Source organism: Leuciscus leuciscus (genome assembly GCF_965113295.1).
Source record: "Leuciscus leuciscus genome assembly, chromosome: 9".
NCBI classification, from domain to species: Eukaryota; Metazoa; Chordata; class Actinopteri; order Cypriniformes; family Leuciscidae; genus Leuciscus; species Leuciscus leuciscus.
In genome coordinates, this window is record NC_138733.1 from 2,598,658 (window position 1) to 2,614,641 (window position 15,984).

The following is a 15,984-nucleotide window of genomic DNA, read 5'->3' on the forward strand; positions in this document are numbered from 1 at the left end:
ATTGGTGGGTTTTGCATCAGTCAGTACGAGGCGGAGTCTGTCATTGGTGGACGTCCCTGTCAGTCACGGAGGGGGGCGGAGCCACGCGGTCAGCGAATGACGAGCACAGCTCGATCTCTCGAAGCGACGGCTCCCACGATCCCCCTCTCGCGCGCGTCTTTACTTCATAGCACTGCGTATAAAAATCATTTGGATCATAAAGTCTCTCGGTTCATATTGTGATTTCTTTTCCTATACCGGCGTATTTACAAAAACTCTGCGTGCGAGAGGCAACGGCTGTAGTAAACATCTTGCGTATAAGTGCTAAGAAACCTCTTGTACCTCGGACAGGAATAAGAACGTAACGGATAAACACACGGGAATGAGGGACGCGTGAGATCAACACAAAGTCCGTCGTGGAGGTCAGAGTTCATGCAGGCGAATGGACACACAATGTAAACGACGTCTAGATGAACGGCCGGCTCAGGCCCGAAGCCCTTTAAGAAAAACCATAAGCACCGTTCCTCGCGGTCACGCACCTCCCTCCAGCCAATCAGATCGCTCGTCTTCCCGCCCTCCCCTTCCGTAATATAATAGTTCTTCTGTATTTCCTTTATAATAAACTTAGTTAAGTACAATAAAGTAGAAAAATATTAGAGAACATATGCACAGTTAGTTTGTGTGTGATCTGTAGTGACTCGTGTTGTTTGAGTGTGTGTGCTGGGCTACTGGAGCACCGGCCGAACGACTCGGTGAACAAGAAGAAGAAGAAGAAGAAGAAGGAGGAGGAGAAGTCGTCAACGTTCAGCTCTTCCACTGGCTTGATGCTCATATCGTCGACGTTCTGTCCATCCCGTCTGCAATGAGAGAATCAAACCCATGTTAACATCACAATGAACTAATCTCTGAATAACGTCACTGTTGTCTCTTTAGAGCTGATTTACGGCGGAACGTGAATTTGTCTCATATTTGATGAGATTCTGTTATTTTCATGTTTATTAAGGACCTTATGACTGATTTAAAGTCCCTCTGTGGTGAAAATCCAGCTTTTAATGTTGTTTATGTGTCTATGTGGTGTTTTTAATATGCTTTAAGACAAACCATGTGTAAGTTCATAAGTCGACACCATTGCTGAGTATTTCCTCCTTAAAACTGCAGTGAACCAAAGACAGTCTCAAACACACGCTTTGAAATCGCTGGTGTTTCTGACGTCACAAACTACCTTGTAACCAATCAGATCAACGTGTGATCGTCAACCAGTGGATCTCTGAGCTGAGTGAGTGAGTGGAGGCGGGGCTCATTTGCATATTCATAGAACTGCGCATACTAAATGAGGAAAGGGTGTCGAGTTACATTCAAGCTATTTTTAAGATTTTCTAAGGAAAAAACTTTTAAATGTGTCATTTTGGTGATCAAAGATGATTTTAAGACACAATTATTGATTAAAGAGGGACTTTAAATTCGTGTAATCTTGAATCAGAATAACTATGATGAGGGCGGGGCAGTAACCTGTCACTCACATGAGATCCACCAATAGCAAACCACAACTATCCACTCAATTCCCCACAGACAAAATCAAGCCCTGCCCACATTTGTTCTTGTTTGAGAAGCATTTCACTCAGATATACAGAACAATAGGGAAAGACTAGCGCTACTTCTATGCAGCTTCATGATGACTTTAAAGAGTCCAAAGTTCTTCTCTATATCAGTGTCAGTGTTTCTGAACTCCCTTGAGTCTTGAGTTTCTTCTGGGAACGAACACGTCACAATATTCCTCATTTAATTAACTGATACGCAGAATAAAGGGGCGGGGCCTGGTTGAGTTTGTTAGTAGTGTGTTAACTGGTGGTTATGGTAAGGGGCGGGACATTTCCCAAACACACTCGAAACGCTCGACCAATCACAACACACTGCTCCAGCCGACCAATCAGAACACAGTGTGCTTTTCAGAAGGAGGGGCTTCATAGAGACAGGAAGTAAACAGAGCGTTACTGACAGACTGGGAAGAGAGGAGCTGCAACAATGGAGAATATGAGGAGAATAATCAACATTCAAGCAGGAAAACCTGTTCTAGTAGAGCCTGAAATCATCAAAACTTAATAAGGCCAGTTCAAAGCTGTGATTGGGTACTGCATGATGGTGCTGCGCTGTGATTGGCCGTACCTCCTAAGGCATGCTCTGTCATGCTGAGGCACAGAGACTCCAGCGTGGGGTTGATCTCCAGATCTGTCCCCGGAACTTGGCATTCTGGGAACAATAAACAAGAGCATGGTATTCAACACATGCAGCAATAACAGGGAACAGGAGGACATGTGCAGGAGTCAGTTATGCAGCATCTTAAGAAATCTACCATCACATGGGAAGGGGAATCAGTACAGACGGTCTCATTAAAAATACTTTGTTTTAACACATACACTAGGGTGTACGTATACTTAAGCTGCACGATTAACCGTTACAAGACGACAATCTTGACTCAAACACCCACGTCACTTGATGATCTTCATAAATGACAGAGATTCTTCTATGTCTATGAAACCTTTGACTTCACTAGTTTCATTACAGGATGAATCAGCATTTTTTAACGAATCTCTTGAATAAATGATTCAATGACTCACTCATAACGCTTCACTTGTTTCATTACTGGATGAATCAGCATTTTTGAACAAATCGCTTGAAGAAATGATTCAATGACTCACTCATAAAGACTCGTTTCATTACTGGATGAATCTGTTTTTTTTTAACAAATCTCTTGAATAAATTATTCAATGACTCACTCATAAACGCTTCACTCGTTTCATTACTGGATGAATCTGTTTTTTTTAACGAATCTCTTGAATAAATGATTCAATGACTCACTCATAAAGACTTCACTCGTTTCATTACTGGATGAATCAGCATTTTTTTAACAAATCTCTTGAATTAATGATTCAATGGCAAATACCAGCAATGGGGTGGTGGTGGCGCAATGGATAAGACACATGCCTTTGGTGTGAGAGACCCGGGTTCGAATCCACTGTGAGACACCAATGTGTCCCTGAGCAAGACACTTAACCCCTAGTTGCTCCAGAGGCGTGCGACCTCTGACATATATAGCAATTGTAAGTCGCTTTGGATAGAAGCGTCAGCTAAATGAATAAATGTAAATGTAAATGTAAAATGTAAAATACACTGTATATATTAATTTATATGATATATTCATGTGTGTACACACGTGTTGTGAAATTACTGTTATTGTTTGCGAGAAGTTCACCTGTGCATATAAATAAAAAATAAATCGGGCAATTATTATCCGTTCAGTATGCGTTAGCCTTTAGCAGCTTTGAGTCGAGGTCTGACTAGCGTCTGGAGATCAGGTGATGTGCGAGTACCTTGCTGTTGGAACAGAAGCATGGTCTGTGGAGACGTGTGAACGGGGAGAGAATGAGTTCTCTGCACAGAACTTCTGCTCTGGCTCGGCATGCTGTTACTGCCTCCAGGATTCCCGAACCACAGGTTCTGAAACACACCATCACATCACAGCCTTCATCTAGTCCTGTAGTGTCGTCTGAAGGTTCAATAAACTCATCCATTTCAACTATCTCAGCGTTTTCATTACCAAAAACGCCGTCTCAGTGTGACATAAGGACAAAATGAAACCGTGTTATAGTGTGGACTGACTCTCAGGCTCCTGTGTGGTGTGTGACTGACCTGTCGGCCCTGTGCGCTGACGGCCGCGGGGTTAGCGAGCGAGTGTCGCGGTGACGCTCCGGTCAGACCGCCGGCAGTCATCAGGCCCATGCGTCCGGGAGGCGGAGCTCCTCGCGCGGGCATCGGGAAGGGCCTCTGTCCACGCCTGCCCAAACCTGCGCTCACAGATCCAGCTGTGGGCAGAGAGTTCGATCCGTACGCCGGCCACCTGCACAAACACACGCGATTCACTGGTGAGGATGAGCGCGGCAGAGAGGCTTGGGCTGCATGATTAATCGCACTTAAACCGATTCGGCTTATCACAATGTTGAAATCGCAAAGGTTGTGATTATTTGTTATGCACAGCTTGTCAGTGACGTACGGCTCTGTAAACGCTGCTCCGTCTGAAAGCACTGTGAGTTTGAGTCACTTATAAACCTGCATTTGAAAAAGCAACACGCGTCAAACATCTTTCCAAAACATGAGAAGCATTTATGAACCTCGTCCAACAAAAGACAACATTTAATAACATGCTTTTACTCCAAACTCACTTCAAAACGACAGTTGAGCTCTTCTGTGAGATGATGTGCTTCTGACACAGAATAAGTCAGTCGTGTGTTTATTAGTCATGTTTAATCAAAGCGTTTCAGTCTTCTGATTATTCAGCTACAGCGAGAGGGGTTTCCTGGAATGATGTGTGTTATCATACTTCTGCGGGGGGCATATTTGGCATGTGTGTGTGAGACGCCCTCTGGTGTTCAGATGGATATGTGGTGTGTGTGCGTGTGTGTGTGTGTGTGTGTGTGTGTGTGTGTGTGTGAGGCCCTCTGGTGTTCAGATGGATATGCGTGTGTGTGTGTGGGTGTGTGTGTGTGTGTGTGTGTGTGTGTGTGTGACGCCCTCTGGTGTTCAGAGAGATATGTGGTGTGTGTGCATGTGCGCGTGTGTGTGTGTGTGTGTGTGTGAGTGTGTGTGTGAGAGAGAGATGCCCTCTGGTCTTCAGAGAGATATGTGGTGTGTGTGAGACGCCCTCTGATGTTCAGAGAGATATGTGGTGTGTGCGTGTGTGTGTGTGTGTGTGTGTGTGTGTGTGTGTGTGTGTGTGTGTGTGTGTGTGTGTGTGTGTGTGTGTGTGTGTGTGTGTGTGTGTGAGAGAGAGATGCCCTCTGGTCTTCAGAGAGATATGTGGGGTGTGTGTGTTTGTTTGTTTGTTTGTTTGTGTTTGTGTGTGTGTTGCCCTCTGTTGTTCAGATGGATGTGGTGTGTGTGTGTGTGTGTGTGTGTGTGTGTGTGTGTGTGTGTGAGACGCCCTCTGGTGTTCAGATGGATGTGGTGTGTGTGTGTGTGTGTGTGTGTGTGTGTGTGTGTGTGAGAGAGAGAGACACCCTCTGGTGTTCAGAGAGATATGTGGTGTGTGTGTGTGTGTGTGTGTGTGCCCGTGAGACGCCCTCTGGTGTTCAGAGAGATATGTGGTGTGTGTGTATATGTGTGTGTACGTGAGACGCCCTCTGGTGTTCAGAAGGATGTGGTGTGTGTGTGTGTGTGTGTGAGACGCCCTCTGGTGTTCAGAGAGATATGTGGTGTGTGTGTGTGTGTGTGTGTGTGTGTGTATGTATGTGAGACGCCCTCTGGTGTTCAGAAGGATGTGGTGTGAGTGTGTGTGTGTGAGACGCCCTCTGGTGTTCAGAGAGATATGTGGTGTGTGTGTGTGTGTGTGTGTGTGTGTATGTGTGTGTACGTGAGACGCCCTCTGGTGTTCAGAGAGATATGTGGTGTGTGTGTGTGTGTGTGTGTGTGTGTGTGTGTATGTGAGACGCCCTCTGGTGTTCAGAAGGATGTGGTGTGAGTGTGTGTGTGTGTGAGACGCCCTCTGGTGTTCAGAGAGATATGTGGTGTGTGTGTGTATATGTGTGTGTACGTGAGACGCCCTCTGGTGTTCAGAGAGATATGTGGTGTGTGTGTGTGAGACGCCCTCTGGTGTTCAGAGAGATATGTGGTGTGTGTGTGTGTGTGTGTGTGTGTGTCGCCTTCTGGTGTTCAGAGAGATATGTGGTGTGTGTGTGTGTGACGCCCTCTGGTGTTCAGATGGAGCATTTACTACCGATCAGTCGTTCATCACTGACAAGCTGCACATTAAATAATCGTAGCCTTTGCCAAATCGCGTGCGGATTCATTGCGATTAAACGTGCAGCGCTAAGAGAGACGCGAGCGGACCGCTAGCACACGCACCCTCTCCGGTACACGCCGCTGTCCATCATGGTCTTCCGCGGGAAGAGGCGGAGCAACTTCAGCACCTGCTGTTTCCACGATAACAGCCGCTTCTTCTGCGTCTCTGTGAACGCCTGACAAACACAGCCTCATTACTGAACCACTACAACACCGATAAAGGACAGAACTTGCATATATTGTCACACCCCTAGAACACACACAACATAACAACACAACACTTCTTAACTTGTAGCATTTTCTTTAAAGCTGCTTTGAAAACAATGTGTATTGTGAAGTGTGTTACACTGAACTGAAGCATGTGTGACGGTGTGTGAAGCGCGTCTCACCTCGTGTGTAAGACATTTCTCTATGAGCTGCAGGTAACAGCTGATGTTCTCCTCATCCGGCCTCGACACCAACAACTGCGTGCAAACTGAACACACACACACACAATCCCAGTCAAATCTCACCATGCTCTATATTAACACTGATAAATCAGATAACATGCTAATAATAATGATCATAATATGCTGAAGAACTCACTTTATGAATATAATACGACACATAATGGGGTCAGATTATCCAGATGATAATAAAGGGGAAAAAATCATTTTAGTTTTATTAGTATTTTATTTTAAATATTTTTGAGATGTTAATTTGAGCTTAATTTTAAGTAATTTAGTCATGTCATTTGATTACTTATTTATAAAAATATTGCCAATTAGGTTTCATTTATTTTTATTTCAGTTTTTATTTATTTCCAGTTATTAATTTTAGTGCTTCAACTTAAACTTGTTTCGGTTTAATGCCAAGGCAACATTTCAACTAATATTTATATTTTATTTTATTTATTTATATTTATATTCAGCATTATTTAAATGAACAGAAATGTTTTAATAGTTTTAGATAACGCTGTTATTTTCATTGTAAAGTTAAGATGAAAAAAGAAAAAAAAACTCAATACTGTATGTTTATTTTACAGTAAAATAGACATACAATAAAAATTGTTTAACATATTTTAACAATCATTTAAAATGTTTTAAGGTCCAGCAATAAGGACAGCTTTAATATATTCATACTTGCATATGTAAACACATAATGGCATGCAGCAGTATCAAGTAAACACAAAAGAAAGAAAGAATGAAATTACAAGCAACTAAACAAATAAAAATAGACTAATTAAGAACGTTTCAAATAAAACCAAATTCATCAATAGTCTACGCACTAACACATTAATGAAGTATTTGCATCCATTTTTTCAAAAATAATATATATAATTATTAAAAACTATTTCCTTAGAATCTGCATGAATTTATTAATTGAGGAAATAAAATATAAACAAGGTTTAAATATGTCTTAAATATATATTAAATGTATAAACCTGGTTATTGTACATTTTTAAAAAACATTCAGATTTACACAAATCTCATTCTCACATTTTTGTACAACTGTCAATTACGCTTCATAATAATTTTAGTAGTTTGTTATAATAAAATATAAATATAATATAAAATATAAATATAATATAAAATATAAATCTGTTATAATAAAAAATATAAAAATGAGCGCAGTGAACCTGAACACACACTAATTTCACATGTGTGTCTGTGTGTGTGCGTACCTTTCCCCATCACACGCGTGAACTGCCCCGCGATGTCTCCGTCAGAGATGGGTGCGGACGAGGACTCTCCGTCACACGCTGGAGGATTGTGGGTCTGGAAGCCCTCGGGCTCCTTCTCTTCGCCGGGATTGGCTGCTTTATCGACAGGTGTAACTCCAGGCTCCACCTCCTTCTGGGCCGCAGTGGGCGGGGCATAGACTTTGATTGGCGTGATGATGATCTGCTGAAGCTCTTGCAGCGCGTTCCGAACGTTCCCGCCTTCCAGGATATCCTGAAATCAACAACACGTTCAACGATGAGCACGACAAGAACGTGAAGGACTGCAAATCCAGATCCTTGCTGAATCACTCACCTTTTCAAGAGATTTCAGGACGCTCTGTCGCTCTCGAAGCTTCTGTATGCTCAGAGCGATCTTGTGTCGCGCTCCCTTCGTCACGTTCTGAAAGACACAGAGAGAGTCTGATGAAGCGGAGGTCTCGTCATGATTTATACTGCATCAGAACCTCCAGAAGTCATCAGGATGATCACTGCACATTGTGAACGTGAGGTGGGCGGGGCTTAGAGCCGATCAGGTGTTGATGTGGGCGGAGCTCACCTGCGACTCCAGGTGTTTCTCTGTGAGAATCATCATCTCTTCATACGTCATCTGAGAGAACAGCGAGGCGTACTTATGCAGACGCAGACTCTTCAGCCAGGCCGGCACGTCTGGAGGAGGGACAGCACACAAAGCAACTGGTGAGATTACATTTTAAATGTCATAATCATTTGTTAACAAACAATTATTCATTACTTCATTTTTTCTGCATTAAATGATTACATTGTTAAATCAATACCTTTTTCGCTAACTGTGATTTTGTAGATGTACATTTCTCAAATACATCACTTAGACAGTTTCCTCTAATAACAGATCACTCTAAATTGTAATGTGGACTGTAAAGCTGCTTTGAAATGATGTGATTTGTGAAAAGTCCTATTCAAATAAATGTGAATTGTTGCGAGCTCAAGCCTGGTCACCTTTCATCCCACTGCCGTCCTCCTGAAACGTGTTGCGTGCGTTGCTCTGATCCTCTGTCTGTTCGCTGCCCGACGAGGCGACACTGCTCTGGGGCGACAGGGGGGCGTGTTCTGCCCCGGACACACCCTGACACGCCTCCTCCTGGCTCAGCCAATCAGAGCTGCAGGCTGGCTGATTGGCAGGTGTGAGTGACATCGACGGCTTCAGTGGGTTTGGGTGCACCTGACCAGGCAGTCCTGTTGAGCAATTATTCTTTTATTTTGGATGTGATTAATCGCTGTCCAGCACTAATATATATATATTGAGCATTTAAAACACATTCAGTTTATTAGTACTATTATATAAATTTTAATGGTTTCATTTATGTAAGACTGACAAATATGCATGTTTATTAGTTTATGATAAAACTGTGGAATCTGAATGCCTGGAAAATTTATAAGCAATTCAAGTACAAAAGTCTTTAATATTAGGCCTTTTACAACATTTGTTGAGCGCAGTGAACGTGAACACGCTAATTTCGTGTGTGTGTGTGTGTGTGTGGTCTACCCTTCCCTTGTTTATCCCTTTCCCTATATTTACCCAGACCTTGGGTTGAAACACCTCCAAACTGGGTTGTTTTTAACCCAGTGTAGTCAGCACAAACTTCATGATCACGACAGGTCTACTTTATTGATTCCCTTTGACCATCTCAGCACCAGACGGACATAAGACGACAGACAATTACATTTGTAAAAAAAAGTTTAGAGGATTTAAGTAAATCCATAAACATTAATACATGTATGAAGTAAAAAAAACTAAAAAGTATAATAATAATTTTAAAAAGCTAGTACTATAGTACAAATAAATAAATCCATTGTGCTGGGTTAAATAAACAACCCAATTTGCTGGGTAAAATTAACCCAACATGTGTTCTGTCCTATATTTACCCAGCCCTTGGGTTGAAACACATGCACTGAAACGGGTCGCTGTGAACAGAGCTGTGTTTGAGGAGGTAAAAGGGGTGTTGTTTTACACAACCATTGAGGAATTTTAACCAATGTTACAAACTTTACATGAAGACCCTAAAGAATCACACCAACTTGTGGAAAATGGGTTGACAGGCGAGGTGACGAAGTAAAACTTTTTTATAATAATAATAATAATAATAATAAATAAAAAAGCTAGTACTATAGTAAAAATAAATCAACCCAGTATGCTGGGTTAAATCAACCTATTGTGCTGGGTGTAATAACCCAATTTGCTGGGTAAAAATAACCCAACATGTGTTCTTGTCCTATATTTACCCAGACCTTGGGTTGAAACACCTCCAAAATTGGGTTGTTTTTAACCCAGTGTTTTTCAGAGTGTAGTCAGCACAAACTTGGCCACCTTTACTCATTCCCCATGACCATCTCAGCAGCAGATGGACGTCAGACGAGAGAGGAGCGAGCTGGTTACCTGTGTTGACCGGCGAGGTGACGCCCCCCGTGCCAGGGAAAGGCATGTGCCCGTTCTGGCCGGCCGGCGAGCTACAGGACGGTAGCTTCTCCTGCCAGGAGTACGCCGGCTCCAGGGACTCGGCAGAGCAGGGCCACTCGTCGGAGCCCTGCCGGGCGTGATGGTACGGGCCGGGCGGGGGCGGCCGGCTCGACAGGTGCTCCTCCAGGTGATTGAGCCACATGGCCAGAGAGTTGCGGTCGTCGAGCGTGGTGGCGGGGTGGATGAGGGCGTACGACAGCAGCTGCCGGCTCTCCTCCACGAACAGGCTGCTCTCGATGGTGTGGCTCAGGACCTTCTGCAGGAGGTTCATGTACTCGCACTTGGCTTCACTGTTGCGTGGCTGAAGCAGGGGGAGATGGGAGAGCAGGAGGGACACGGCCTTCTCCTTCGGCTCCTGCTGCCACTGACTGACGATGGCTAGAGAGAGAGGGAGAGAGGGAGAGGGGGAGGAGGAGGGGGAGAGGGAACATTTTCATTCAGAAAATGAATACACAAGTCTGAAGACCAAGCTCAAGTCCTTCGGTGCGGATTATGATGGTTTTACCTGCATTGTTGGCTTCTGCCTCTAGTATGTGTATCTCTGTGCAGTCGGCCAGCCAGTGGTCCAGACAGATGTGCAGAAACCGGGCCTGCGTCCGAGAAACACGCTTCAACAACGACAACAGCGCCACCGTCTGTTCACACTCGTTCCAGCTCTTAAACCAGTCTGTCAAAATCCCCACTTGGTCCCGGAACATCATGGCGAGTTTCTTGAGATTCAGGGGCGGGGCTTAGGGGAGGGGGGTCTGTATAAAATGGGGGCGGGGTTACAGGCAAGTGCTCCAGTCCACTCAAAGATGCATTGGAAACCCCTTACATGGTTCTGGAGCACAGCGGACGCCACCGAGGCAGGGGTCAGGCGTTTGGGGTCAGAGGTCAAAGGTGGGAAGGATCCGTGAGGAAACGTAGACGCTTCTAGCACATCTTCACTTCACGTACACGGATGCCGGCAGCTGCAGACACAAAACACACGCATTATAAATAAAGCACACTGAAACTAGGGATGCACCGATATGTAAATTTTGGCCGATAACCGATAATTCTTTATATTGTAATGCCGATAACCGATAAAATTGGCCGATAAATCGAAATGACTATTTTGAGAGCCTGATTACAAAAACTAAAATCTAACCATTAAAAGCATGACCGAAACACACATGTTCATGCATCCTCTATGACAGACTTGTTGCACTGAACTGCGTTTTCCTTTTTGAAGTGATTCCAACCATATTTCAAGCAATTCAAAACCATCATGTCTCAGCTAAAGGAAATAACCCATTATTTATCGTTTTAATATATCGGCCAAATTTTCTTATTGGGCCGATAGCGATAACATTAAAAATGAACATTTATCAGCCGAAGCCGATATGGTGGCCGATATATCGTGCATCCCTGACTGAAACCCAACCAAACCTGAGACGGTTCCCGTCTGAGACTCGTGCATCTCTCTTTCTGTCTCAGATTATAACCGAGCTGCCACATAATCAGATTCCCACCGTACTGCAGACCACAGCAACTCTCAGCGGAGGATTACATCCATCACCACAGCGGCCCCACACACTACTCAACTACTCACACCCAGCTCAGAGTACAGGGGGAATCAGCCAGACAGGGGGAAATCAAATAGATGAGGGGAAAAACAAATAGAGGAGGGGAAAATCAGACAGACGAGGGTAAAATCAGTCAAAATAGGGTAAAATCAAATAGATGAGGAAAAAAGCAAATAGATGAGGAAAAAATCAGTCAGATGAGGGAAAAAACTAATTGAGGAGGGTAAAATCAGCCAGAAGGGAGTAAAAATCAGCCAGACGAGGGTAAAATCAGCCAGAAGGGAGTAATAATCAGCCAGAGGAACGAAAAACCAGGCAGACGAACGTAAAATCAGCCAGACGAGAGTAAAATCAGCCAGACGAGAGTAAAATCAGCCAGACGAACGTAAAATCAGCCAGACGAGAGTAAAATCAGCCAGACGAGCGAAAAATCAGCCAGAAATCAGCCAGACAAATGTAAAATCAGCCAGACGAGGGTAAAATCTGCCAGATAAGGGTAATAATCAGCCAGAGGAATGAAAAATCAGGCAGACGAGAGTAAAATCAGCCAGGCGAGAGTAAAATCAGCCAGACGAACGTAAAATCAGCCAGACGAACGTAAAATCAGCCAGGCGAGAGTAAAATCAGCCAGACAAACGTAAAATCAGCCAAACAAATGTAAAATCAGCCAGACGAGGGTAATAATCAGCCAGAGGAACGAAAAAGCAGGCAGACGAGAGTAAAATCAGCCAGACGAGAATAAAATCAGCCAGACGAGAGTAAAATCAGCCAGACAGACGTAAAATCAACCAGATAAGGGTAATAATCAGCCAGATAAGGGTAATAATCAGACAGAGAGACGTAAAATCAGCCAGACGAACATAAAATCAGCCATACGAGAGTAAAAGCAGCCAGACGAGAGTAAAACAGCCAGACGAACGTAAAATCAGCCAGACGAGAGTAAAATCAGCCAGACAAACGTAAAATCAGCCAGACGAACGTAAAAGCAGCCAGACGAGAGTAAAACAGCCAGACGAGAGTAAAACAGCCAGACGAGAGTAAAATCAGCCAGACGAGAGTAAAATCAGCCAGACAAACGTAAAATCAGCCAGAGGAGAGTAAAATCAGCGAGACGAAGGTAAAATCAGCCAGACGAACGTAAAATCAGACAGACTAACGTAAAATCAGACAGACAAACGTAAAATCAGCCAGGAGAGGGTTAAATCAGTCAGACGAGAGTAAAATCAGCCAGACGAGAATAAAATCAGCCAGACAAACGTAAAATCAGACAAACGTAAAATCAGACAAACGTAAAATCAGCCAGACAAACGTAAAATCAGCCAGACAAACGTAAAATCAGCCAGACAAACGTAAAACCAGCCAGACAAACGTAAAATCAGCCAGACAAACGTAAAATCAGACAGACTAACGTAAAATCAGACAGACTAACGTAAAATCAGACAGGAGAGGGTTAAATCAGCCAGACGAGCGTAAAATCAGCCAGACAAATGTAAAAATCATCCAGATAAGGGTAAAATCAGCCAGAGGAACGAAAAATCAGGCAGACAAGGGTCAAATCAGCCAGACAAATGTAAAAATCAGCCACACAAACGTAAAATCAGCCAGACAAACGTAAAATCAGACAAACGTAAAATCAGACAGACTAACGTAGAATCAGCCAGACAAACGTAAAATCAGCCAGACAAACGTAAAATCAGACAAACGTAAAATCAGACAGACTAACGTAAAATCAGACAGACTAACGTAAAATCAGACAGACTAACGTAAAATCAGACAGACTAACGTAAAATCAGACAGACTAACGTAAAATCAGACAAACGTAAAATCAGCCAGACAAACGTAAAATCAGCCAGACAAACGTAAAACCAGCCAGACAAACGTAAAATCAGACAGACTAACGTAAAATCAGACAGACTAACGTAAAATCAGACAGGAGAGGGTTAAATCAGCCAGACGAGCGTAAAATCAGCCAGACAAATGTAAAAATCATCCAGATAAGGGTAAAATCAGCCAGAGGAACGAAAAATCAGGCAGACAAGGGTCAAATCAGCCAGACAAATGTAAAAATCAGCCACACAAACGTATAATCATCCAGATAAGGGTAAAAATCAGCCAGAGGAACAAAAAATCAGGCAGACGAGGGTAAAATCAGGCAGACAAACGTAAAATCAGCCAGACAAACGTAAAATCAGCCAGACAAATGTAAAATCAGCCAGACAAACGTAAAATCAGCCAGACGAACATAAAATCAGACAGACGAACGTAAAATCAGACAGACAAGAGTAAAATCAGCCAGACGAGAGTAAAATCAAATAGATGAGGGTAAAATCAAATAGATGAGGGGGAAAAACAAATAGAGGAGGGGAAAATCAGACAGACGAACGTAAAATCAGACAGACAAACGTAAAATCAGGCAGACGAGGGTAAAATCAAATAGATGAGGGTAAAATCAAATAGATGAGGGGGAAAAACAAATAGAGGAGGGGAAAATCAGTCAGACGAGGGTAAAATCAGTCAGACGAGGGTAAAATCAGCCAGACAAACATAAAATCAGCCAGACAAACGTAAAATCAGCCAGACAAACATAAAATCAGCCAGACGAGGGTAAATCATAGATGAGGTTAAAATCAGTGTAAATTTATAGTAAACACAGTCATAAGACAGTACATTCAGACAAAAGAGGGTAAAAATCACAAAGATGATGTGTAAAATCAGAGTAAATGAAAAAGAAATCAGCAGCCTAAATAACTATAGTGGGATGAGTGGTAATTTCAGGCACATGAGGTGTAAAAACAGGGTATTAAAGAGAAGAGAATAAAAGAGTAAATAGAGTGAGAAGAGTGGCACATTCAGACAGGTGAGGGTAAAATCTCACACATGATGAAGAGTAAATAAAGTCAGGAGGAGATAAACTCTGTCAGATGGGCGTATAATCAGTAAAATAACAGATGAGGTGTAAATTCAGACAGACGGGGTAAAATCAGTGCATTACGTCTGATGAAGGGTAAACGCAGTCAGATCTTTCATATTATGGTAAATTCATTAGGACAGCGGGTAAACCCAGTTAAAGATGAAATCTGAATGTGAATTATATCGATGGGAGGCGGCGGTGTATCGATAGCCGCTGTTAGCTTTCAAACACACACATTCACACACATCGCTATTAAAGCCATAGGAAATAAAACAAACACACATGTAGTGATCGGAATGATTAAATAAGCTACAGCGGCTTCGATGTATGTTTGTAAATGCTTAATCGCAGCCGATATGAAATAAACACTGAGCACTGAAGCGGGGCTAACAGGCCTGATGCTAAAGCTAATGCTAACGCCAGTCTGACTGAACACACACACACACACTCACACACACATAAACACTCGAACACACCGTGTAACAATAACACACCTGATTCTTCATTACACTCGGTAACACAGAGTTCATAAGGGGAAGCATCGCCAACACACACTACCAACTCAAACCCAGAGCTAACACACACACAGAGATTAATCACCCTGCACGAACACACATATACACACTTACTGAGCAAAACGCGTGAGATGTGCGTGCAAACACTCCGGTGATAGAGAAACACACAAACGGGCCTGAAGATCACCGGAGCTGCTGTAACGTTACCGAACGACAGACCGAACCAGCGCGCGCTCACACACTCTCTCTCTCACACACACTGGAGCTGACTCTCTCTCTCTCTCTCACAGACTCACACACACACTGGAGCTCGCTCTCTCTCTCTCTTACACACACACTGGAGGTCTCTCTCTCTCTCTCTCTCTCTCTCTCTCTCTCTCTCTCTCTCTCTCTTACACACACACTGGAGGTCTCTCTCTCTCTCTCTCTCTTACACACACACACACTGGAGGTCTCTCTCTCTTACACACACACACACACTGGAGCTCTCTCTCTCTCTCTCTCTCTCTCTCTCTCTCTCTATCACACACACACACACACACTGGAGCTCTCTCTCACACTCACACTTTCACTCACTGTACACCACTTCCTTATGGTGAATGTACAGATGCTACTGGTCAAATATTACTCCGTTACAAGTAAAAGTTGTAAAGATTTTTACTTAAGTAAAAGTACAGAAGTACTCGTTTTTAAAACTACTTAAGTATGGGGGGGGGGAAAAAGTCAATGCTTGTCTTATTGTTGCATTGTTGTATGTAATACTTACAGTAGTATGCCTCTGAATCTATGCCTGCCTGCCCTCATTCAATATCACATGTATTTCTATAACACAATTCCAGTAGTGGGATTGAATGTGAGATTGAATAAGTCACTCAATAGCGTCCACAATGGTGTCGGACACCCAAATGGCTGTTCCCTCAAATAATGCCCTATTTAAAGTTTTTCAGCTTTTAGTATGAATATGTTAGCCTTACTGTTATCTATAAGCTAGTGTACTCCAA

At 43.2% G+C, this 15,984-nt stretch overlaps 1 protein-coding gene across 2 annotated transcripts in view; it reads right to left on the minus strand.

The window, feature by feature from the left end:
- The window catches only part of samd4b (sterile alpha motif domain containing 4B), a 17,778-nt gene extending 2,484 nt beyond the window's left edge, over positions 1–15,294 (minus strand). Inside the window, exons 1-13 of one of the 2 annotated variants that reach the window (XM_082180034.1) lie at positions 15,098–15,294; positions 10,513–10,960; positions 9,927–10,385; positions 8,489–8,725; positions 8,070–8,179; positions 7,827–7,913; positions 7,475–7,745; positions 6,201–6,286; positions 5,875–5,987; positions 3,667–3,874; positions 3,348–3,474; positions 2,143–2,226; positions 1–836 (exon numbers count right to left, since the gene is read on the minus strand). The exon at positions 1–836 is cut by the window's left edge and continues 2,484 nt beyond it. In XM_082180034.1, coding sequence (XP_082036160.1) covers positions 808–836; positions 2,143–2,226; positions 3,348–3,474; positions 3,667–3,874; positions 5,875–5,987; positions 6,201–6,286; positions 7,475–7,745; positions 7,827–7,913; positions 8,070–8,179; positions 8,489–8,725; positions 9,927–10,385; positions 10,513–10,708 — 2,007 coding nt within the window. In that variant the 5' untranslated portion in view covers positions 10,709–10,960; positions 15,098–15,294 and the 3' untranslated portion in view covers positions 1–807. Of the gene's footprint in view, positions 837–2,142; positions 2,227–3,347; positions 3,475–3,666; positions 3,875–5,874; positions 5,988–6,200; positions 6,287–7,474; positions 7,746–7,826; positions 7,914–8,069; positions 8,180–8,488; positions 8,726–9,926; positions 10,386–10,512; positions 10,961–14,962 lie in introns of both variants that reach the window. The other variant, XM_082180035.1, reaches the window with a different exon arrangement.
- Between the last annotated feature and the right edge of the window lie 690 nt (positions 15,295–15,984).